This window comes from Papio anubis, chromosome 16 (assembly GCF_008728515.1).
Source record: "Papio anubis isolate 15944 chromosome 16, Panubis1.0, whole genome shotgun sequence".
NCBI lineage: Eukaryota > Metazoa > Chordata > Mammalia > Primates > Cercopithecidae > Papio > Papio anubis.
Genome location: NC_044991.1, coordinates 77848093 through 77872327, shown reverse-complemented (window position 1 = coordinate 77872327; position 24235 = coordinate 77848093). Strand labels below are relative to the sequence as shown.

The window sequence follows — 24235 nt, the reverse complement described above, 5'->3', positions numbered from 1 at the left end:
CATGCGGCCAGCTCTGGCCTGGCATGCAGACAGGCCTGTGGGGTGGGGCGGGAGGTGGGGGCAGGCCCTCCCTGAGCCAGGCCCTCCCTGAGCCAGGTGGGACAGATTCCTACTGTGTCCTTCTGGTGAGTGAGGAGCTATGGGGTGAGTGTCAGAGGGTTGGGGCAAGGTCACCCAGCCCCCATGTTCCTGGCAAATGCCCTTATGTGATCTGGAGAGAGGAAACCTGTTCTGTGCCATGTGGGCTCTGCCCATTTTTTTGTAATCCTGTTCCTCTAGGAAGCCCGCTGGGATCTCTGCTCCAACACACTTTGCTATATTGGCCACTGGTTTAGCACCCATAGTGATTGGTTCTCTTCTTGCGGAGCAAAACCCATGATGATTGAGAAAATGAGTTCTGGAGTCAGGAGGCTGATTTTGGTCCCAACTTCCCAGCACCTCCACCCTTGTAACTCCTGTGGCTCTGTGTCCTCATCTCAAAGCAGACTAAGAAGACGAATAATAAGGCCAGGCATGGTGGCTCATGCCTGTAATCCCAGCACTTTGGGAGGTCGGGACGGGTGCATCACTTGAGGTTAGGAGTTCGAGAGTTCGAGACCAGCCTGGCCAACATGGTAAAACCCCATCTCGACTAAAAATACAAAATTTAGCTGGGCATGGTGGCACGTGCCTGTAATTCTAGGTACTCGAGAGGCTAAGCCGGAGAATCGCTTGAACCAGGGAGGCAGAGGTTGCAGTGAGCTGAGATCGCCCCACTGCACTCCAGCCTGGGTGATAGAGCGAGACCCTGTCTCAAAAGAAAAAAAAAAAAAAAGCCAGGCGTGGTAGCCCATGCCTGTAATCCCAGCACTTTGGGAGGCTGAGGCGGGTGGATCACCTGTGGTCAGGCATTCGAGACCAGCCTGACCAACATGGTGAAACCCCGTTTCTACTAAAAACACAAAAATTAGCTGGGCATGGTGACACAAACCTGTAATCCTAGCTACTCAGGAGGCTGAGGCAGGAGAATCACTTGAACCTGGGAGTCGGAGGTTGCAGTGAGCTGAGATCGCGCCATTGCACTCCATCCTGGGTGACAGAGTGAGGCTCCATCTCAAAAAATAAATTAAAGAAAACAAGAAAAGTATAATAGTAATGGCAACAAATTCACGGGAAGGTCTTGTGTGGTCTCAGGGACATAATGCAAATGGGGTTAGACCCTGTGTCTGGCACAAGAAATATAAGCTGGTGTGAGAAAATGACCCATCTATGGGAATGCCTGGGCCACAGGCAGTTGCAGCCACCTCTGAAGGGAATTAGGCCGAATTCCCAGGAACTCGGTAAATCATCCACCCTCAGAACTGAGTTTTCTCTAGAAAATGAGGGTGCTAATGATATGTATCCCACGGGTTTGATGTGAGAATTAAATGAGACCAAGCACATATTGCTTTGCGTTTACACTGTGGTCTTGTTGATATTATTAGTTATCCGTGTTGATAGTTGTGAGCATCCTTCCAGACACTGGCACGATGTGGTGCATGCAGCTGGTGCTTAGTGACTGCAGATGGATTGACGGACAGGGCCAAGTGTGAAGTAGAATCTGGGCTGGGTGTGGGTGGCTCGTACCTGTAATCCTAGCACTTTGGGAGACTGAGGCAGGAGGATTGCTTGAGCCCAGGAGTTTGAAACCAGCCTGAGTTTGAAACCAGCCTGCGTATAAGCAAGAGCTCTACTAAAAAAAAAAAAAAAAAAAGGTAGATTCTGGAGGAGGCACTGATAGAGGGTGCAGCCCTTAGGGAGAATAAAGGGAAAAAGCCTGATGTGACCTCACCTGTGGGTTTTTTGTTTTGTTTTGAGACAGAGTATTGCTCTGTGGCCCAGGCTGGAGTACAGTGGCATGATCACGGCTCACTGCAGCCTTGACCTCCTGGGCTCAAGTGATCCTCCTACCTCAGCCTCCAGAGTAGCTGAGACCACAGGCGTGCACCACCATGTCCGGCTAATTTTTGTATTTTTAGTAGAGATGGGGTCTCGCTGTGTTGCCCAGGATGGCCTTGAACTCTTGGGCTCAAGTGAACCTCCTGCCTTAACCTCCCAAAGTTCTGGGATTACAGGCACGAGCCCCCACACCCAGCCCTAACCTGTGGTTTTATAGTCAGCTACAGCTTAATTCTGGGAGATGATGGGCCTTATCCCACACACCATGGCAAGGACGTGACACAGCAGGAGGCAGACCCACTTCCCCTGACTCTCAGGGCAGCAACCTTCACCCTGACCTTCAGCCCCATGCAGGAAGCAGCCCGTGGGGGCGAGATCCAGTGTCCATCTGTGGCCAGAGCCCTTGCACATTTTTGACATTTTTGCATCTTGGGACAAAAGGCGAAGAAACTCAGATGAACTGGTTCTTGTTTCCTGGTGGAAAAACATTCCTGCCCTGATGGAATCTTCGCTGTTGTGTGGTTTTGCCTGTGTTTGTGTCTCTCCCTCACTACCCTACAGTTCAGCAGTAGCTATTCTAGAAAACTCATAGAGGGTAGATCCAGGAATGATTTCTGGGATTGTCCGAGGATATTTAAGGGGCCAGAGGGCTCCCTGCACCACTGATGCTGGCCCTGGATCTCCTGCCCCTTCTGCCATTGGACTTGCCCTGAATGAGTGAACAAGTGAAAGAGCAGACATTTGCTAGACAGCTGCTGCCCTCCAGGCACTGGTGTGCTGGTGTTCCACTGCCTGGGGGCTGAGAGCCACTCAAAGCATTCGTATTGGGAAGTTGGCAGGGATGGTCTGGTCAACAGCATGGGCGTTGGCATTGGAGTCAGATGAACCTGCCTTTGTCAGTCCCTAAATAGGGTGGCCTTGGACACACCTGCCTGAACCTGTTTCCTCAACTACAAAATGTGAATACAGATAGCACAGTGTGGTCGGTGAGGACTGAGCAAGGAAGTGGCTCTAGCACTTGGCACAGAGTTGGCCCTTAAAAGCAGGCTTTAGACCAGGTAGACCAAATTGAAATCTAGATCCAGCTATGAGTCCCTTAACTTCTCTGAGTCTTTTTTTTTTTTTCCTGAGGGGCGGAGTCTCGGCCTGCTCTTCAGGTTGGAGTGCAGTGGCCAGATCTCAGCTCACTGCAAGCTCTGCCTCCCAGGTTCACGCCATTCTCCTGCTACAGGCTCCCGCCACCTCGCCTGGCTAGTTTTTTGTATTTTTAGTAGAGACGGGGTTTCACTGTGGCTAGCCAGGATGGTCTCGATTCTCCTGACCTCGCGGATCCACCCGTCTCGGCCTCCCAAAGTGCTGGGATTACAGGCTTAAGCCACCGCGCCCGGCCAACTTCTCTGAGTCTTGATCACTCCCTCTGTAAAATGGTATAGTAATAGTGGTGGTTTCCTCTTACAGTTGTTGTGAGGATTTAGGTGAATTCACACATATGATGCATTTATAATGCAGGGAACCTAGTGCATAGCAACCACCTGCATTAGCTGCCTAGGACTGCTGTAATGAAGCACCTCCAACTGGGTGGCTTCAAACAACAGAAGCTTGTTCTCTCACAGTTCTGGATGCTAGAAGTTTGAAATCAGGGTGTGGGCAGAGCCACTTTCCCTCTGAAGACTCTAAGGAAGAATCCTTTCTTGCGTCTTAGCTTCTGCTGGTGGTCAGGGATGCTTGTTGCTCCTCAGCTTGTAGCTGCACCATCTTTACCCACCACTTCCTGTGTGTCCCGGCTTTTTTTAGACAGGATCTCACTCTGTTGCTCAAGGTGGAGTGCAGTGGCCTGATCATAGTTCACTGCAGCCTCAAACTCCCAGGCTCAAGCAATCCTCCCACCATGGCTGGCTAATTAAAAAAAAAATTTGTTTTAATTTAATTTAATTTATTATTTATTTATTTTTTAATAGAGATGGGGTCTTGCTATGTTGCCCAGGCTGGTCTTGAACGCCTGGCCTCAAGCGATCCTCCTGCCTCAGCCTCCCAAAGTGCTAGGATTATAGGTGCAAGCCACTGCACCTGGCTTTTAGTTTCTTTTTTAGAGACTGGATGGGTCTCAGTATGTTGTCCAGGCTGATCTTGAACTTCTGGGCTCAAGCCATCTCCCTGTCTCAGCCTCCTAAACCACTGGGATTACAAGTGTGAGCCACTGTGCCCAGCCCCTATCCTCTTCTAATAAGGACACCAGTCATTAGACTTACGGCCTACCCTAATCTAGTATGACCTCATCTTAACTGCTTAGATTTGCAAAGACCCTATTTCCACAAATGGTCACATTCTGTGTCTCTGGGTGGACTTGAATTTTGGGGGAACACTGTTCAACTCACACCACCACCTAATCAATAGTAGCTATTATGAACACTCCTCTTACGACAGAATTTGCTCAATGCACACTATGTGCTGGGCACTCCTCCAAACTCCTTTTATTCCTCTTCCCATTTAATCCTCTCCGTGACTCTGTGAAGAAGGTACCAGGATTATCTCTGTCGAGGGCCAGAGAGGTGAGCTGATTTGCCCAAGGTCACACATGTTAGCAAATGGTAAATCTGGGGTTGGGACTCTTTTATCTGTGACTCCAAAGCTGGCAAGGTTGTGAGACCCTCCAATCCCATCCCAAGAGCTTAGAGTCGGCTGCACATTCTATCCCGGAATCCCAGGCATCAGAGATACGCTCTTTCCTGGCCCACACCTCCTTCCAGACACATCTTCCCCAGAGAGGCCGTAAAAAGTGGGGGGAAAGGAATCTTGTCTTTATAATGGCCAACATGGAGTTCTGCTCCTGCCTTGGACCGCTCGTGGCCGGCTCTCCCGTGGGTCGAAAGCGGTGTGACTCCCATGCATGGCAGAGCTTGCCAGGAGTGTATACTTCATGCCTGACATCTGGTAACATTTTGGGAGTCTTGACTTGGGGCTACAAATGGAAAAATGGTTCATGAAGGTGTGATTTATTCATCATCAAGATAATGCTATTAAATAAATGCTCACAACGATTCGCTCCATCGGGTCAGGGAGCCCTGACTTCCCGGGCCAGGCCTGGCGAAGGCCCTGGCAGGGCAAGGCTGTTTCTTTGATGCTGAGGAGAGGGTGGAGGCGTGGTGAGGCCGGACTGGGGCCTGATGGAGGCAAACAGTCATGCTGCCGGATGATGAATGGCAGTTTACATTTTAACATGCCTGTGTCTTGGACGTGGAGTAACTGGCTTTGGCTGATCGGGGGTGGGTGCAGTTAGGAGCCTCTCCCAGCCATGAGCTGGAGAAGAAAGGAAGGTCATTTCCAGAGACTGGGGCTTTGGGGCCAGGAAATAGTTGCTCTGTCAGCAGGGAGAGCCAGTGGGTGGGTTGGAGGCCCCTGAGAGAGATCAGGGGCTCCTGAAGGGCAAAGCCAGGCTGCCCACCTTTGCAGGGGGTAGCTGGCAAGGGTGTAGGAACCAGCCACATGGCAGAGAGCAGTGCCCCAAAGCCAGGCTGCCTGGGTTCAAATCCTGCCTCCCTCACTGACCAGCTGGGCCTGGGACAGTCCTTCCCTAACATAGGGACCATTACAGGGCCCACCTCAGAGGCATCTGTGGGCATTGCAGGGGCATATGGCACCTAGGGGTCTTCACTAAGTGTTAACTGCAGTTGTCACGGTGGTGATGGTATCTAGAGAAGAGTGGAGGCTGGGATGCAGAGAGAAGCAGCCCTGCTGTCTTCTGGCTGTAGATCAAGGACAAGAGTTACCTTGCCTTCTGTACAGCAAGTAGGAGCCTTCTCCTGGACCTGCCTCAGGGCAGTGGGGACATCCACCGGTCCGGCTCTCAGCACATTCAATGCTGGGGTTGGTTACCACCCAGCTTGGACAGCCCACATAAGCAGCATCACTGGGCTTACCCCCAAATCTCTATGCACTACAGGTGAGTTGCCATGGGCTGGCAAGCAGTCCCCGCACCTGTGGACATCGAGGATCTGTCTTCACATCCCCTTCTGCCCACATGGCTCCAGACCAGGAGGAGACGGGAGGACAGGTGTGCACCTCTATGGGCAGCCAAGCCTGGGGTGGTGGGTGGGGAAGGTGTCAAGTCTGATGCATGTCTGTTAGGGTTCCGGGCACTGTGACGTGCATCCAGGTGGAAAGTCCATTCTCCTAACTTGGAGTCTGGCATCTGTTACAGCATGAGAGCTGGGACCTGACCCTTCCCCTGTGTCCTTGTTACCCCCAGGACTGGCCACTGACAGAGCTGTGGTCAGGCTGTGGGACTCGGGCCAGCTGGTCGCAGCCTTCCCACAAGAGTCAGTTACTGGGGCTATCAGATGCTATAGCTGTTGGTTTGTTTGTCTCTGTGGTGCCAAACTGGGCCAGCTTTTAGGCAAGAGCAACTTCATGGGGAACATAATCAACGAGAAAAGGATGGCAGAATGTGGCCTGGGGGTTGCCCAGTGGAGGGCAGAGGGTGCTAGGTTGCCTGGCCATGACGCCTCTTCAGTACTGAGCTCAGCAGGGGGCTCCAACCCCTTTTACTGCAGGACTCTGCTGGCTTCTGACCAGAGGTAGCTCTAAGCACACTGGTCCTTTGGAGCCCCAGGAGGAACTGACTGGGGTAAAGAGGATGGAGGTAGGGCTTCACCTTGGTGAGGGGCTTTCCTAGGGGGACAGCCAGGTGCTTGGCCTTGTGACAGCTGCTCAGTGAGGGTTATTCACAGCCCCATTGGGACTTGCTGATTGGGCTTCACTTCCTGATTCTGTGATATTCACATGGCTCCAGTTAGTAGTTCCATCCATCCATCCATCCATCCATCCAGTCGCCCACCCACCCACCTACCCATCCGTCCATCTACCCACCCATCCACCTAATCATCTACTCATCCACCTATCCATCCATCCATCCATCCATCCATCCATCCATCCATCCATCCATCTATCTTTTCTTCCTTCCACCCATCCATCTATCCATCCACCAATTTACCCACCCACACACTCACTCATTCATCCATCCACCCACCCACCCACCCATTCATTCACCCACCCATTCATCTATTCATTCACCCAACTATCCTTCCATCCATCTATCCATCTACCCATCTACCCATCCATTCATTTTCGTGATCCTCACAATTAGCCTGTATGTTGGGGATGTGCTATTATGCCCATTTTCAGATGAGGGTATGCACATACAGATTAAGAACTGGTCTGAGGGCAGAGCTAATGAGTGGCTGTATTAGTTATCTATTGCTATTAGTTATCTATCTATTAGTGGCTAGAGACTGATTTCAGTTCTTTTCTATGTGGGTATCTCCAGCATGGCAGCTTGCTGTGTCAAAGCAAGAAAGCCAAGAAGTGTGTGTGTGTGTGTGTGTGTGTGTGTGTGTGTGTGTGTGTACGCTCACATGAGAGAGAGGGAGAAAGAGAGAGAGGTGGAAGTCACTGTCTTTTATAACCTAATCTCGGAGGTGACATCCCATCCCTTTTGCCATATTCTGCTCATTAGAAGTGTCCACTCATGGCCAGGCACGGTGGTTCATGCCTGTAATCTGAGCACTGTGGGAGGCTGAGGCAGGTGGATCACTTGAGGTCAGGAGTTTGAGACCAGCCTGGCCAACACGGTGAAACCCTAAACAACTAAAATACAACTAAACATGACCCTAAACAACTAAAATACAACTAAAATAAACCCTAGACAACTAAAAACACAAAAATTAGCCAGGCATGGTGGTGCATGCCTTTAGTCCCAGCTACTCGGGAGGCTGAGGCAGGAGAATCACTTGAAGCCAGGAGGTGGAGGTTGCAGCGAGCAGAGATCACACCACTGCACTCCAGCCTGGGTGTCAGGGTAAGACTCTGTCTCAAAATAAATCAAATAAATAAATAAATAAATAAATAAATAAATAAATAACAGAAGTGTCCACCCAGGAGGTGGGATCACTGGGGGCCATGCTAGAAACTGCCCACCACAAGGCGAAGCCAAAGTTTGAACCCAGTCGGATCTGACTTAAAACCTGTCCTCCCGGAGGAAGCCAACTACAGAGCCTAGTTCTTCCCCAGTCCCAGAGACCAGCCACCTGTCTGCTGCCACGCAGGGTTGGAATTTAATCACACATTAGCCTCACTTCATGGGTGTTTACTGAGCGCCTACTATGTGCCAGACACAGTGCTCCACAGGATGGTGCGGTGCCTGCCCAGGGGAGTGCACTGCGGGTGACAGATACCCGTGCTGTACATTTACTCACCTGCCACGTGGGTCTGCAGAGAACATGTCTTTCTTTATTTCCTGCAACTGATCTGATATTTCTCACAAAGCCTACTCATAGGGCAACAAGGAAAAAAACTAGATTTAATTTAATCCGATCCAGTACTTTAGAGGCCTTTGGTAATGCTTGGTCTCAAATTTCCTTCTGCTCCTCCCAGCTTTTCTCTAAGCTGGCACTGGGTGGGTGGGGGTGGGGGTGTCCGGTTGTGGATGACGAGACTTCCCAGGAGGAGAGGGGTGTGGGTTTCCAGCCATGTCTGATGCCCAGGATTGCTGTTTGCCTTTCTGGCATTTTGGCCGAAACCAGCAGCTGGTAAAACTCATGCTCTGGGCCTAGGCCTGCCTGGCTGACTTGGCCCTACCTTGGCTCAGAGGCCCCTCTTCTTCTCTTTTTTTTTTTTTTTTTTTTTTTTTGAGACGGAGTTTCTGCTCTTGTTGCCCAGGCTGGAGCGCAATGGTGCGATCTCGGCTCACTGCAACCTCTGCCTCCCGGGTTCAAGTGATTCTCTTGCCTCAGCCTCCTGACTAGCTGGGATTACAGGTGCCCGCCACCATGCCTGGCTAATTTTTGTATTTTTAGTAGAGATGGGGTTTTGCCACGTTGGTCAGGCTGGTCTCCAACTCCTGACCTCAGGTGATCCACCTGCCTTGGCCTCCCAAAGTACTGGGATTACAGCCTTTTTTTTTCCCAGAGCATTTCTGAATCTACTCTCTACTGCGTCTGACCCTTACCTGGGCCATCGACTCCCAGACCCTTCTGCAGGTCCCTCTGCCCCTCACCTTAATGAGGTGTCACCTACTGAGCAAGAACGCATTGAGCCCATCCTGGCCCGGAGAGGACCCAGTGCAGCCAAGGAAAGCGACACACCAGAGCTTCCTTCCTTTCCACTTGCTGCACCTCCAGAGGCCCCACCCCTAAGCTGCTGGAGGGTGGTCTCAGAACACTTTCCTCCCAAGCCCCCAGAGGGTCAGTGCACAGCAGTGGCTTCTAAACCTACTGTCTCGTAGCAAAGTCTGTGTTGATGATCAGGAACTGGATCTGCCACGGTCCTCTTTAATCCTTCTGTACAAATTCAAATATTTCCCAGGTAGCCAGGTGCCTCAGGCCTGAGAGGGGAAGCGCTACTTACCCAGAAAGGCCGAAGAGGAAAGCCCGCTAATATTTTTCAAGCTATTAATATTACCTGTTACCAAAATGATCACACACGTGATTAGTCACGATCGTGGTAAAAGTGCTGAAGAAAAAACCTAAGAGTAATGAGGGTGTAAGGAGAGCGGCCTGACCTAGCCCAGGGCTCAGGAGAGGTGGTCCTGAACCAGGGTTGGGTAAGGGGATCCAGAAGGAAGAGTAGGGTGGCTGGGTGAAGAGGGGAATGTGTATGTGCATGTGTGAGCGTGTGTGTGAGTGCGCCATGTGTGCATATATGAGCACACGTGTGCATGTGTGTGCACGTGTGAGCATGCATATGCAGATGTGTGTGCTGTGTGCATATGTGTATTATGTATATGTGAGCATACGTGTGCACATGTGTGTCTGTCCTGTGTGTGCACGTAAGCAGGTGCTGTGTGTGCACATGTGAACACATATGTGCATGTGTGCATGTGAATGCATGTCAAGTGCATGCGTGAGCTGTGTGTGGTGTGTGCATGTGTGTGTGCAGCCTCATCATTTCCCGAATTTTTTTTTTTTTTTGAGATGGAGTCTCATTCTGTCGCCCAGGCTGGAGGGCAGTGGCTTAGTCTTGGCTCACTGCAACTCCACCACCCGTGTTCAAGTGATTCTTGTGCCTCAGCCTCCCAAGTAGCTGGGATTACAGGCGCCCACTACCACACCCAGCTAATTTTTGTATTTTTAGTGGAGATGGGGTTTTGCATGTTGGCCAGGCTGGTCTTGAACTCCTGACCTCAAGGGATCTGCCCGCCTCGGCCTCCCAAAGTGCTGGGATTACAGGCGTGAACCACTGTGCCTGGCCATTTCCCCTGATTTGAGGCACTCCATTCTCTGAGTCTGGATTGCTGGGTGGGTGTGTGTGGGAGAGGAACCGCACTGAGGAGAGTTAATCGGATTCTCTGAGGATGAAGTGCAAAGGCTGGGGCCTCTGCAGGAAGCAGCTTTGCCTGTTCATGGGAAGCAGCTTCTGGAGCCTGAGTGGTTGGCACCACCAGGGACCGCAGTGGTGGCAGCAGCAGGGGCAGGAGGAGGAAGGGCACTGTGTCCTCCATTAGGAATGTCCTCCTCTCTTTCCTGCTGGGCTCAGAGCTGAGAGCCAGGATACAGGTGGCCAGGCGCCTCTGTCAGCAGACTCAGGGGCCTGGGCAGAGTCAGTTTCCCCACCTGTGCACAGGGGAGAAAGAGATCTGTCTCTGCCAGGAGGATGAGTGGACGGTTCTCCCTGGGCTGGCAGAGCAAGCCTCAGACTGAGGGCAGCCAGGGCACAGCAGGTCATACTCCCATGGCAGAATGATGCTGAGGTTCCCAGGGTGTCCCAAACACTCTTCCCACCCCCTGCCCCAGTCTCATGAGAGGGCCATGGACCCTGACACTGTGACTACCCTCTGCTAGTCAGGCAGACGCTAGTCACAGCGGCATCGAATCTCAGAAACAGCCATCGCAGTGGGCAGTATTAGTATCCCCTTTCCTCAGAAAGGGAAATGGAAGCTCAGAGAGGTTACGGAACTTACCCAGAATCACAAAGCGAGCATGTGTCCCACGTCTATGTGATCCCAAAGCCTTTGCTCCTCTGACTCCCACAGCTGCTGTGTGACTTTTCAGTTTCCTGAAAGGGAGAAGAAAACAATTTGCTGTAGAAAAAGCTTCAAGCCAGACTTCAGAAATGCCCAGAGCTGTGAGTTCAGTATCACAGCTCCTGCCCTCACCTCTCTGTGCAGTGGCCGCGCAGTGAGCTGAGCCACGGTGAGGGTGTGTTAAGAACTTAAAGCAGAAACTCGATTTTGAAATGTTCAAGGACAAGGCCAGAAAGGCTCCTTTGGGGATGGGGTGGAGGTTTCAGTCCATTTAAGTGGGCTGGAGGGGAATTTTAACTTTGCCGGCTGATGGTTAATGTTCCCTTCCCAAGGTATTCATGATTTATGCTGATGCTTTAAAAGAAAATTTAGCCAAGCTAGGTTCAGAGTCCAGGAAACTAAGGACAAGGCTTTCAGGAAAGCTTTGTTTGGAGGGGAGGTTAGGAGGGATAGAAGAACACTCCAGATACCTCGCCTCCACTCACCCAAAGGAGAGGTCACCTTATCACATAAGACCGTAAGATAGCTCCCCAGGAGGGATCATGCTCCTAAGATGTTTCTTCCTACGTTCGAAGAAATGGGTGTCCAAGGCTGGGTGTGGTGACTCATGCCTGTAATCCCACCACTTTGGGAGGCTGAGGCGGGTGGATCACTTGAGGCCAGGAGTTCGAGACCAGCCTGGCCAACATGGCGAAAACCCATTGCTACAAAAAATACAAAAATTAGCCAGGCGTGGTGGCACGTGCCTGTAGTCCCAGCTACTTGGGAGGCTGAGGAGGGAGAATCGCTTGAACCCAGCAGAGGTTGCAGTGAGCTGAGATGGCACCACTGCACTCCAGCCTGGGCAAGAGTGAGACACTGTCTTAAAACAAAAACAAAAACAAAAAGCAAGCAAACAAACAAAAAAACAAAGAAATGAGTGTCCTGGCTGGGTGCAGTGGCTCATGCCTGTAATCCCAGCACTTTCAGAAGTCGAGGCAGGTGGGTCACCTGTGATCAGGAGTCCGAGACCAGCCTGGCCAACAGGCAAAACCCCGTCTCTACTAAAAATACAAAAATTGGCTGGGTGTGGTGGCGGGCGCCTGTAATCCCAGCTACTCGGGAGGGTGAGGCAGAAGGATGGCATGAACCTGGGAGGCGGAGCTTGCAGTGAGCCGAGATTGCGCCACTGCACTCCAGTCTGGGCGACAGAGCAAGATTCTATCAAGAAAAGAAAAGGGAAAGGGAAAGAGAAAGAAAAGGGGGTGTCCTTTCTCTGTATTCCAGGCCTCTTATCTTAGCTGAATTGAAGAAAAATGTGTATAAGGCCCTAGATATTCACTGTCATGTTAATAAACCCTTCCTTGGTATCCATTCTGGGGTCTGAATGGAAAAACGAAAGGCCCAGAATCTGGGCCTTGGGACTCAGCATTACAAGGGACGAGACCCTGATTTATACCAGCTTAAGCCAAGACGGGAATTTACTGGCTCATAAAATTTAGACGTCTGGGATTCAGTTTGGCTTTAGGTATAGCCGGATACAGTGAGGTGTGTGGAGATGGGGGCTTTAGGGCTGATTTTCCTTCACCTGGCTTGGAGGTGGTTCCTCGGCTGAACCAGTCATGGTGGCCAGAAGAATGTGGAGGTGACTGTCTGTGTTCTACTCCATGTAACTACGTGCACTGAACGTGCTGTGGGATCATTCACCATAAGAAACCCGCCCGGCAGTCGTGGAGGCTCACGCCTGTAGTCCCAGCACTTTGGGAGGCCGAGGCGGGTGGATCGCAAGGTCAGGAGTTAGAGACCAGCCTGGCCAACATGAGGAAACCCCATCTCTATTAAAGATACAAAAAATTAGCCCCGTGTGGTGGTGCGCACCTGCCATCCCAGCTACTCAGGAGGCTAAGGCAGGAGAATTGCTTGAACCCAGGAGGCGGAGGTTGCAGAGCACTGAGATCATGCCGTTTGTCTACAGCCTGGGCAACAGGGCAAGACTCTGTCTCAGAAAAAAAAAAAAGAAAAAAGAAAAGGGGTCTCTGAGCCAAGGTAGAGCCAAGTCAGCCAGGCAGGCCTAGGCTCCAGCAATCTTCTTGCCTCAGCCTCCTGAGTAGCTGGGACCACAATCACACATCACCACAACCAGCTTTTTTTTTTTTTGTATTTTTAGTAGAGTCGGAGTTTTGCCATGTTGCTCAAGCTGGTCTTCAACTCTAGGGCTTAAGTGATCCTCCTGCCTCGGCCTCCCAAAGGGCTGGGATTACAGGTGTGAGCCACTGCACTCAGCCAGTACCATGGGTTTTGTTTGTTTGTTTTGTTTTGTTTTTTGAGACAGGGTCTCCCTCTGTTGTCCAGGCTGGAGTACAGTGGCATGATCTCGGCTCACTGCAACCTCTGCCTCCCAGGTTCAAGTGATTCTCCTGCCTCAGCCTCCCAAGCAGCTGGGATTACAGGCATGCGCCACCATGCCTGGCTAATTTTTGTATTTTTAGTAGAGACAGGTTTTTGCCGTGTTGGCCAGGCTGGTCTCAAACTCCTAACCTCAGGTGATCCTCCTGCCCTGGCCTCCCAAAGTGTTGGGATTACAGGCTTAAGCCACCATGCCCGGCCGGGTTTCTTCTTTACCCCCTCTTTTTCACTTCATGGTAGACACAACACCCTTTCCTAGTGAGCCCAAACACAGCCTCAGACTCTATCTCAACACTATACCCAAAGCAACCAGTATCTCCCACCTTGGTGTTGGAACCTGAGCCAAAACTCTTCATAATTCCTGCTCCAAGCAGATGGAGATCGAAAAGCGCACTCTGAGCGTTGAGTGATCTGCCCAGTGTCACAGGGAACTCAGGTACACAACCCTCCTGACTCAGCCAGCCCCCTTTCCTGTGGGATCCTGCCTGGTGTGAGCCTTGAAAGCAGGTCTGTCCCTCAGTGGAGATTTCCACTCTGGGCAGCAGCTGCATGTGCACATGGAGAAGAAACAGACTTGAGGTCAGAGCAAAGCCAACAGCGCGACTGCCGACCCAGCTCTCAGGGGTGGCACACAGACAGGCGGGAGGGCTCACGGCCTAGCAGCCACACTGTCCACCACAGAGATCTCACTGGGCTTCACGGTGTCCTACCTTAACTATTAGGTTGGTGCAAAAGTAATTGCAGTTTTTGTCCTTGAAAGTAATATATTGGGACCAGGTGCGGTAGCTCACGCCTGTAGTCCCAGCACTTTGGGAGGCCGAGGCAGGTGGATCATATGAAGTCAGGAGTTCGAGACCAGCCTGACCAACATGGTGAAACCCCGTCTCTACTAAAAATACAGAAATTAGCCGGGTGTAGTGGCGAGCGCCTGTAATCCCAGCAAGTCAGGAGGCTGAGGCAGGAGAATCACTTGAACCCGAGAGGCGGAGTTTGCAGTGAGCCAAGACCATGCCATTGCACTCCAGCCTGGGGAATAAGAATGAAACTCTGTCTCAAAAAAAAAAAAAAAAAAAAAAGAGAGAGAGAGAGAAAGTAATAAGTACTATATTAGGTATTCAAGCATTAGATACAATTAAATCTAATAATGTGCTCGAGTTGACGGCCACTCTCAAATGGTGAGAGAGGTGAGGTGTTTTCCTTCGGGGATGGGGATCAGGGTTGTCTTGGATGGTGGGACAAACGGCTGGCAGCAGTCTAGGGAAGCCAGAAAGTGGAGAGTAAATCCTGAGGTGGCCATGATTCTGCCAGCTCAGCTTTGCCCAATGAAGGGGAGAAAACAGGTGGCAGAGAGCCAGCCGCTTGTTTGCCATAGGAAGGCACTGAAAGGCTGTCCTGACCTCTAGGGGCCTCTTGTGATATGAACTTCATCATTGTAGGGAGCTGACCTTGGGGTCATGTGCTCACCACGCCAAGACCTTCACATGCGTTATGCTGATTAGTATTCACAGAATAGCCCTGGGAGGCAGGTGGAGTTATTCCCTCTGGTCAGATGCTGCACTGGGGACTTGGAGAGGTGGAGTCGCACTGCCTGACCCTGGCTCTTAGCCACTGTGCCATACTCCACGGGCTGGCAGACACTGTGAAGCGGAACAGAACAGGGTATGTGAGTCACCTGACAATCATTAAGCACGTTGTAGCGAGCAGTAGGTCTGGGTAAGGTGCTGGGAGGCAGCATGCGGGAGTCCCAGCCTCAGGTCACTTGCTGAAGGACAGAGGTGCACTGGAGAAAATGTGGCCTCGGAGGCAGAATCACGTCAGTGAATACCTGTGTGACTCACTCAGTTGAGCTCAGGGCCTACAAACAGGTGCAGTCAGCAGTTTGAAAACTTTTTTTTTTTTTTTTTTTTGAGATAGTCTCTCTCTGTCACCCGGGCTGGAGTACAGTGGTGAGATCTTGGACCACTGCAACCTCCACCTCCCCGGTTCAAGTGATTCTCCTGGCCTCAGTCTGCAGAGTAACTAGGACTACAGGCATGCGCTATGACACCTGGGTAATTTTTATATCTTTGGTAGAGACGAGGTTTCACCATGTTGGCCAGGCTGGTCTCGAACTCCTGACCTCAAGTGATCCACCCGCCTCGGCCTCCCAAAGTGTTGGGATTACAGGCGTGAGCCACTGTGTCCGGCCTGAAAACTTCTTGTCTAGCACAAACTCCCATTGTACACGTGAGAAAGCTGAGGCTCGGAAAGAATTGACTTCCCCCTTGTCACCATGGCCAGAGAGTGGTGGGATCAGGACTGGGATCCTCCCTGGGGTCCTGGTCCAGTGGATACCCCTGTGGGTCTAGAGAGAAGGTATGAACTGTGATGGAAGGGCAGTGGTGGGCCACCTGAGAGGAGGGTCCTGGGTGGGCAGAGACATCCAGGCACACCAGATGAAGAAATAGCTTAGAGCACTGTGTCTTGCCGTCTGCAACAACTCCCTAGGGGAGGGATGACAGCGGTCACGACTGCACCTGTGAAGTCCACCACCTGGGCTCCAACCTAGCCCTGCCGCTCTCCAGCCAGTGGCTCTGGGTGAGTCATGTCACCTGCCTGAACCTCCTGGACCTCAGCACCTTCCTCTCAAGTGACATTATCCCATAGCCCATTGCCTGGCCCTTAGTGCCCAATTTCACCAATATGACCAATTATGACTGCATACTTATTTACATTTGGAAATTTACTTTTTATTTTTATTTATTTATTTATTTCTTGAGACGGAGTCTCGCTCTGTTGCCCGGGCTGGAATACAGTGGCGCAATCTCGGCTCACTGCAAGGTCTGCCTCCCGGGTTCACACCATTCTCCTGCCTCACCCTCCCGAGTAGCTGGGAATACAGGCTCACGCTCAGCTAATTATTTTGTATTTTTAGTAGAGACGGGGTTTCACCATGTTAGCCAGGATGGTCTCCATCTCCTGCCCTCCTGGTCCGCCTGCCTCGGCCTCCCAAAGTGCTGGGATTACAAGCGTGAGCCACCGCGCCCGGCTGGAAATTTACTTTTAATTCCTTTTGGCTTTCCCCTTCTCTGAGGGCTCCTTCTTTAGAGGGTCCTGCCCTGGATGAAGACAAAAGCAGACACTCCCAGGTAGTCTGGGACACACCCACGCCTCCCGTGGGTCTGGAAGTGGCTGGGGGAAGAGTGAGTCTGTGGCTGATCCTTTTCCTCATCAGGAGTCAGCTCCTTGGAGCCTCCAGGGATGTCTGGAGCGGCTGCTGATTGCGGAACCAGCTGGAAGGGAAATTAGAGGGCAGATGTGGCCACAATGGAGGCTGCAGCAGTCAGAGCTTCCCCACAGTGTAGTGGGACAGGTGCCACACCTGGAGCCCCTCAGCCCCATGTTCAAATCCCAGCATCGTCACTGCCTGCCTGTGGAGTGGATGTGATTCCTCCCATGGTCAGCTGAACTGGCTATGGACAGCAGCTGTCCCACGCGGGAGCCCAGGGGAAATGGAAAACATCTCCACCCCAGGCCAGCTTCCCCTTCTCTCCCAGGCCCCGACCTGCCCTTTAGACTCAGGAGTCCCTGCTTCACCCTTTGTCCAGAACCTTCAAGAGACAACACAACTCTGATAACAGCAGTTCTGAGGCTGAGAAGGGGTTGTCGTGGGGACAGCGTGTTCCTGCAGCTAAGCCTTAGCCTCTTTGCCTCTCCTCAGAATGCTTCAGCCCAGGAAAGGGGAACTTGTAACTTGGGACTTACAGGGACACTGTTTTGAATGTAAACTCTCCCAAAGAGCCTCTGCCTGCTTTAGGGAGGAATGTTTGTTTGGGTTCTATGAATCAGAAACCTACTCTACCAATTTCAGGTTTAAAAAGGATGGGTCATGAGGCTATGGAGATGTTTCTCTTGGTTATTAAAAATATGTTAGGCTGGGTGCGGTGGTACATGCCTGTAATCCCAGCACTTTGGGAGGTAAAGACAGGAGGATTGCTTGAGCCCAGGAGTTGAAGACTGGCCTGGGCAACATAGTGAGACTGTGTCCCTACAAACCTACAATTTTTTTTTTTTTTTTTTTTTTTTAGACGGTCTCGCTCTGTTGCCCAGGCTGGAGTGCAGTGGCATGATTTTTGCTCACTGCAACCTCTGCCTCCCACGTTCAAGCGATTCTCCTGCCTCAGCCTCCCAAATAGCTGGGATTATATGCATGCACCACCACGCCTGGCTAATTTTTGTATTTTCAGTAGAGATGGGTTTTCACCATGTTGGTCAGGTTGGTCTCGTACTCCTGACCTCAAGTGATCCACTCACCTCGGCCTCCCAAAGTGCTGGAATTACAGGCATGAGACACTGCACCCGGTGTCTTTTTTACAAAATTACAAAATTTTGTTTTTTAAATTAGCCAAGTGTGGTGGTTCCTGTAGTTCCAGCCACTTGGAGGGCATAAGTGGGGGATACTGAGGCGGAGAGGATCCCTTGAGCCCAGGAGGTCGAGGCTACAGTGAGCTGTATTTGTGCCACTGCACTCCAGCCTGGGTGACAGAGCAAGACCCTATCTCAAAAAAAAAAAAAAAAAAAAAAAAAAGTTAAATCCCAGAAAACCCAATGACACTAATTTAAAGGAAGATTTGTTGGTTCATGTAACAGAAAGTTCAGGGGTAGTGCTGTGATTTGGGGGTGTCTGTCTCCAGCAAAACTCATGTTGCAATTCGATCCCCAATGTGGCAGTGATGGGAGTCGGGGCCTCGTGGGAGGTGTTTGGGCTATGGAGGTGAATTCCTCATGAATGGCTTGGAAGTGCCACCCTCTCACTAGTGAGTGAGTTCTTGCTGTCACTCTCGTGAGACTGAATTGGTTCTCCATCTAACCCATTGCTGTGAGAGTGGGTTATTATAAAGCCATGATGACCTTCAGGTTTTCCCCTGTTTTGCAGTCTCCCTTCTGTTTTCCCTTTTCCTGAATGTGGTGATGCAACGTGTAAGCCCTTGCCAGAAGTCAGGGCCATCCCTTTAAATGTCTCAGCCTGCAGAATTATAAAATGAAATAAGCCTCTTTTCTTCATGCATTACCCAGTCACAGGTATTCTTTTATAGCAACACAAAACAGACTAAGACAAGTAGAGTGAGTTTCAGGTGAAGCTTGATCCAGCCACTTAGCTCTATCACTGGGATCCAGAATCCCACAACACCCGCTCCTCTTTCTATATGGATGTACTCCCAGAATGACCACCCCACATCCAGGTATCCATGACCTTTTAACTCAAGTAGCTGAACCAGCAGGAACATCCTGTGTCTCTTGATCCACATTTCTGAGGGAGGGAATCCAGTACCCAGGCTCATCCTTTTGGGGCATGCATCTGAAGTCATGTTTGTGGCCAGTGAGTGAATGGTCTCTCCTGGGTCCGGTGTCCGTAGCTTGCTCAGTCATCAGTGGCCAGACCATGTGGGTCACATGCCTCCTCCACCCCCTTAGAGACAGGGTGTCTGAGAAGGGGTCACAAATAGGTCAGTCACCCCAATACCTCCCTAGAGAAGTCAGGACTCAGCTGGTGAGTCTCCAAGGACCCCGTAACTCCTCCCTGGCCTGGAAACCACCCAAAGAGGCCTATTTTGGTCTTAATTTGTAATTTTGGGAGAATTTTAAGTTTGGTTCTGGTTAGAATTTTTTTTTTTTTTTTTTTTTTGAGACAGAGTTTTGCTCTTGTCACCTAGGCTGGAATGCAATGGTGCAATCTCGGCTCACTGCGACCTCTGCTCCCATCCGCCTCCCAGGTTCGAGTGATTCTCCTGCCTCAGCCTCCCGAGTAGCTGGGATTACAGGTGCCTGCCACCATGTCCGGCTAATTTTTGTATTTTTAGTAGAGACGGGGTTTTGCCATGTTAACCAGGCTGGTCCTGAGCTCCTGACCTCAGGTGATCCACCCCCGTCAGCCTCCCAAAGTGCTGGGATTACAGTCGTGAGCCACCACACCCGGCCCTGGTTAGAATTTTTATGCCTGGGTATTTCCTGATGTTTTGTTTCTGGTTCATTCAGGAGGAGAAATTCAGACTTCGGTTCAGGAAATGGTTTTAATCACTGTCCCCAAGAAATCGGCCAACAAGTACACGTGTCCACCATGAGGTGGAAAACCCAGAATCATTTTCAGATGGCTGTTAACCAGCGGCAGGATGGCTTCTGCAAGCAAACGCTGTATTATTATTATTTTTATTTCATACCAGGAAAAGGGTTTTATCTTCAAAACAATGTATCCACGTCACTAATCAGTCTGGAAGAACTTGTTTGGCCAAATTTAGAACCCACAATAAGGTCAGAGAGAATAAATTTAGAACTGAACTCTGAGCTGTCAGGGCCAGCAGTTCCGTTTGGCACTGTGTACTTGCTAACTCCATCTGCCACCTTGAGCTTGATTGTATTTCCCCTTTACCTCCCAGGTCCACCAGAATTTGCAGGATAACGTAGCCTTGGAGAGTAAGACCTGGCATCTAAACCTGTCTTCACCATTTAGAAGCTGTGTGACTCTAGGAACGTGTTTCACCTCTCTGAGCCTTAGTTTCATCATCTTTTAAAGAAGGATGGAGGTAATAATAACATCTTATAAAATAACACATTGCAAAGATTGATTAGAATTTTTTTTTTTTCTTCTTGAGACAGAATCTTGCTCTGTTTCCCAGGCTGCAGTGCAGTGGGGCAGTTACAGCCCACTGTAACGTTGATCTCCTGAGTCTAATCAATCCTCCCACCTCAGCCTCCTGAGTAGTAGGCATGTGCCACCACACCTGGCTAGTTTTAAAAAATTTTATTTTGTAGAGATAGGATCTCACTCTGTTGTCCAGGCTGGTCTTGAACTCCTGGGCTCAAGTGATCCTCCCAGCTTGGTCTCCCAAAGTGCTGGGATTACAGGTGTGAGCCACCTCTCCCAGTTCAACCATTCTGATTTCTGTCTCTGAATTTGAGTACTCTAGGAACCTCATATAAAAGGAATCGTACAATACTTGTCCTTGTGTAATGGGCACGTTGTCTTAGCATAATGTCTTCATGGTTCATCCATGTTGTCACATGGGTCAAAATTTTCTTCCTTTTTAAGGCTGAATAATATCTCCTTGCGTATACACACACCACATTTTGTTTATCTATTCATTTGTCAGTGGACATTTGGGTCTCTTGCACCTTTTGGCTATGATGGATAATATGGCTGTGAATATAGATGTACAAATATTTGTTAGAGTCCCTGCTTTTGCTTCTTTTGGGTATATACACAGAAGTTTGATTAAGACATTTTATGGAGGCTGGGTGTGGTGTCTTACACCTATAATCCCAGTACTTTGGGAGGCCGAGGTAGGAGGATCACTTGAGCCCAGGAGTTTGAGACCAGCCTGGGCGACAAACTGAGGCCCTGTTACTACAAAAAAAAAAAAAAAAAAAAATTAGCCAGGCATGGTGGTGCACCTGTAGTCCTAGCTACTTAAAAGGGAGGCTGATGCAGAAGGATCCCTTGAGCCCAAGAGTTCAAGGTTGTAGTGAAGTATGATCGCACCACTGCACTCCAGCCTGGGTAACAGGTAAGACCCTGTCTCTCTCTAAAAAATGAAAAAGATATTTACCCTATGTTTGGCATATAGTAAACGCTTAACACATTGTAGCCAATAAAACCAGTATTAGAAAAATACTGGGTGAAATTTTTAAAGTGCAGATTTAAGAATGAGATGTCATTTTTGCCTGTCAAATTAACAATAACTAAAAGGTAATAATCCTCAATGCAGCTGGGATGTGGTAAGATGGGTCTCTCTCTCTCTCTTTTTTTTTTTTTTTTTGAGATAGAGTCTCACTCTGTTGCCCAGGCTAGAGTGCAGCAGTGTGATCTTGGCTCACTGCAACCACCACCTCCTGAGTTCAAGCAATTCTCCTGCCTCAGCCTCCCGAGTAGCTGGGATTACAGGCATGTGCCACCACGCCTGGCTAATTTTTGTATTTTTAGTAGAGATGAGGTTTTGCCATGTTGGCCAGGCTAGTCTCGAACTCCTGACCTCAAGTGATCCGCCTGCCCAGGCCTCCTAAAGTGCTGGGATTATAGGCGTGAACCACCACGCCTGGCCTCTTTCTTTGTGTGTGTGGAGAGATGGGGTCTCACTATGTTGCCAGGGCTGGTCTTGAACTCCTGGGCTCAAGCGATCCTCCCACCTTGGCCTCCCAAAGTGTTGGGACTATAGGTATGAGCCACCTCGCTTGGCCATAGGGTTCTCTCATACACATCTGTAGCTAATCTTTCTAGAAAGCAACTTGCAGTGCTAAATATGGTATATCAAGGCTCTTGGAAGTGATCATACTATTTGATCAATCATTTAACTTCTGAGAATTCATCCCAAAGATGGAACCTCAAACATAGACCAAGATTTGGGTCTAGAGATGTTTATCACAGCAATTTTTATAATATTGTGGAAGCAACCTCTATTTCCATCCATAGGAAACGGTTTAAAAACTAATGTATGGACTATTTTGCAGTCATTAGAAATGCTTGGCTGGGCACAGTGGCTCATGCCTGTAATCACAGCACTTTGAGAGGCCAAGGCGGGCGGATCACGAGGTCAGGAGATCGAGACCATCCTGGCTAACATGGTGAAACCCCGTCTCTACTAAAAAATAGAAAAAATTAATCAGGTTTGCTGGTGGGCACCTGTAGTCCCAGCTACTCGGGAGGCTGAGGCAGGAGAATGGTGTGAACCCGGGAGGCGGAGCTTGCAGTGAGCCGAGATCACGCTACTGCACTCCAGCCTGGGCAACAGAGCGAGATTCCGTCTCAAAAAAAGAGAAATGATTACGAGTTGACTGGGCGCGGTGGCTCACGCCTTGTAATCCCAGCACTTTGGAAGGCCAAGGTGGGTGGATCACAAGGTCAGGAGTTTGAGACCAGCCTGACCAATGTGGTGAAACCGCATCTCTACTAAAAGTACAAAAATTAGCCGGGTGTGGTGGCGGATGCCTGTAATCCCAGCTACTCAGGAGGCTGAGGCAGGAGGATCATTTGAACACAGACAGGAGTTTGAGGCCCGCCTGGGCAACACAGCAAGACTCTGCCTCTAAAATGAGGCAATGAAACAGGAAACTGTATACACTATATTGTTTTATGAAAAAGAGATAAATATTGTATGTATTTCTCCTATAAAATAGGTACTGTTTGCATTTACTGTTGCTGAACCTTCACTAAGCTCTATATATACTTTCTCTTGTTTACTCCTCCCAACAATCAAAGAGGTAGGTACTATTGTTACACCATTTTACAGATGAGGAAACAGAGGTTCCAAGTGGTAACATGATTCTCAGGGTTACACAGCCAGCAAATAGCAGAGCTAGGATTCAAACCCAGGCCCTTCAACTCCAAAGAGTATGAAAGAAGAGGACAGCCTGGCCAACATGGTGAAACCCTGTCTCTACTAAAAATACAAAAATTAGCCGGGCATGGTGATGTGGGCCTATAGTTCCAGCTGCTCAGGAGGCTGAGGCAGGAGAATCGCTTGAACCCAGGAGGCAGAGGTTGCAGTGAGCCGAGATCACGCTACTGCACTCCAGCCTGGGCAACAGTGAGACTCCGTCTCAAAAAGGAAAGAACAATTCTGCAGTCAACCCTAACCTAACCATAGGAGTGATTTTTACTTTCTTCTTCATCCTTGTCTGTATTTTTTCCCCAAACTGGGAGGAGGTAGAGGGAGCAATTTACTAGATAAAAAGGGAAAGAAAGAAAGAATTGCTAGTTTCAAGCAGGCATCTTTGAAGATAAAACATGAAGGTCTCGTGCCTCATGCCACGAACTCAGTTCGTGTTCATCTTTTTTCTGGTTAAAGAAGAGCAGAGTGTCCTGGCTGAGTCTTTTGGCTGATTACTTAATAATGGGAGGGTGTGCTGTGGACACACACACACACACACAGCCCACGCCAACCGAGACAGGAGGGAGACAAAACCCAGCAGTAGCCAAAACTCTGCTAGATCGATGCAGACTGTTACAGGCGCAGCTTTCCAAAAAGCAGAGCTCAGTGAAATAAATATTTTTCCTGTGAGAAGAGGCTTAAGTCGGCGATCTTAACAACCCCCCAATTCATTCCAGATCCACTCAGAGCAGCTGGCGTCAGCGGGCCCATCTTGATACACTTAGGTTTGCTTGCTAACTGCAGTGAGCCCGTGTGTCTGGCTGCTTTCACCCACTGGGCAGTGTGCCCTGGGGCACTGGGCAGGGGGGCAAGGAGGAGTTTGTCCCTGGGGAACCCTCTTCCCACTCCCTCTCAGCTCCCCACAACTTCTGAGGGTTTCTCACTTTTTTTTTCCCCTGTAAAACCACTATTTAATCTAAACTGGAGGCCTGAGAACTCAACCTCTTCTTGGCAAAAGGCTCCATTCTCTTAGTCCTGGAGACAATATGCAGGAAGAATGTGCAGTCAGGGACTCAGGAAACATACAAATGGAAAGTCTGGGTTACCTCAAAAAGCAGGAGCTTCACTACCCAGGGAGAAATTCATTGATTGGTTCATTTACAATGGTTGGCTGGGTGCAGTGGCTCATGCCCATAATCCCAGCACTTTAGGGGGCCGAGTTGGGCGAATGGATGGCTTGAGGCCAGGATTTTGAGACCTGACTCGGCAACATAGCGAAACCCCATCTCTACTAAAAATACAAAAAGTAGCTGGTGTGGTGGTGCATGCCTGTAGTCCCAGCTACTCGGGGAGTTGAGGTGGGAGAATCACCTGAGTTTGGGAAGTTGAGGCTGCAGTGAGGGGTGCTGGCGCCATTGCATACCAACCTAGGGGAAAGATTGAGATGCTGTCTCAAAACAAACAAACAAAAACTGCCAAACATGCAAAAACAAAGCAATGTTTAATTGAATCACCTCCTAAGTGTAAGATGTGGAACAAAGCTGATATAAGAGAGGACAAAGCCACTGGAGATACA

At 50.0% G+C, this 24235-nt stretch overlaps 1 protein-coding gene across 5 annotated transcripts in view; it reads left to right on the top strand.

Moving 5' to 3' along the window:
• The window catches only part of RIPOR3 (RIPOR family member 3), a 106198-nt gene that overhangs the window by 12155 nt on the left and 69808 nt on the right, over nucleotides 1-24235 (top strand). For 2 of the 5 annotated variants that reach the window (XM_021920934.2, XM_017944695.3), the window contains one exon: nucleotides 19732-19878. The exons of 2 other annotated variants lie outside the window; for them this stretch is intronic. In XM_021920934.2, the coding sequence (XP_021776626.2) occupies nucleotides 19873-19878 (6 nt within the window). In that variant the 5' untranslated portion in view covers nucleotides 19732-19872. Of the gene's footprint in view, nucleotides 1-19182; nucleotides 19879-24235 lie in introns of those variants that run through there. One more of the 5 variants, XM_021920935.2, reaches the window with a different exon arrangement.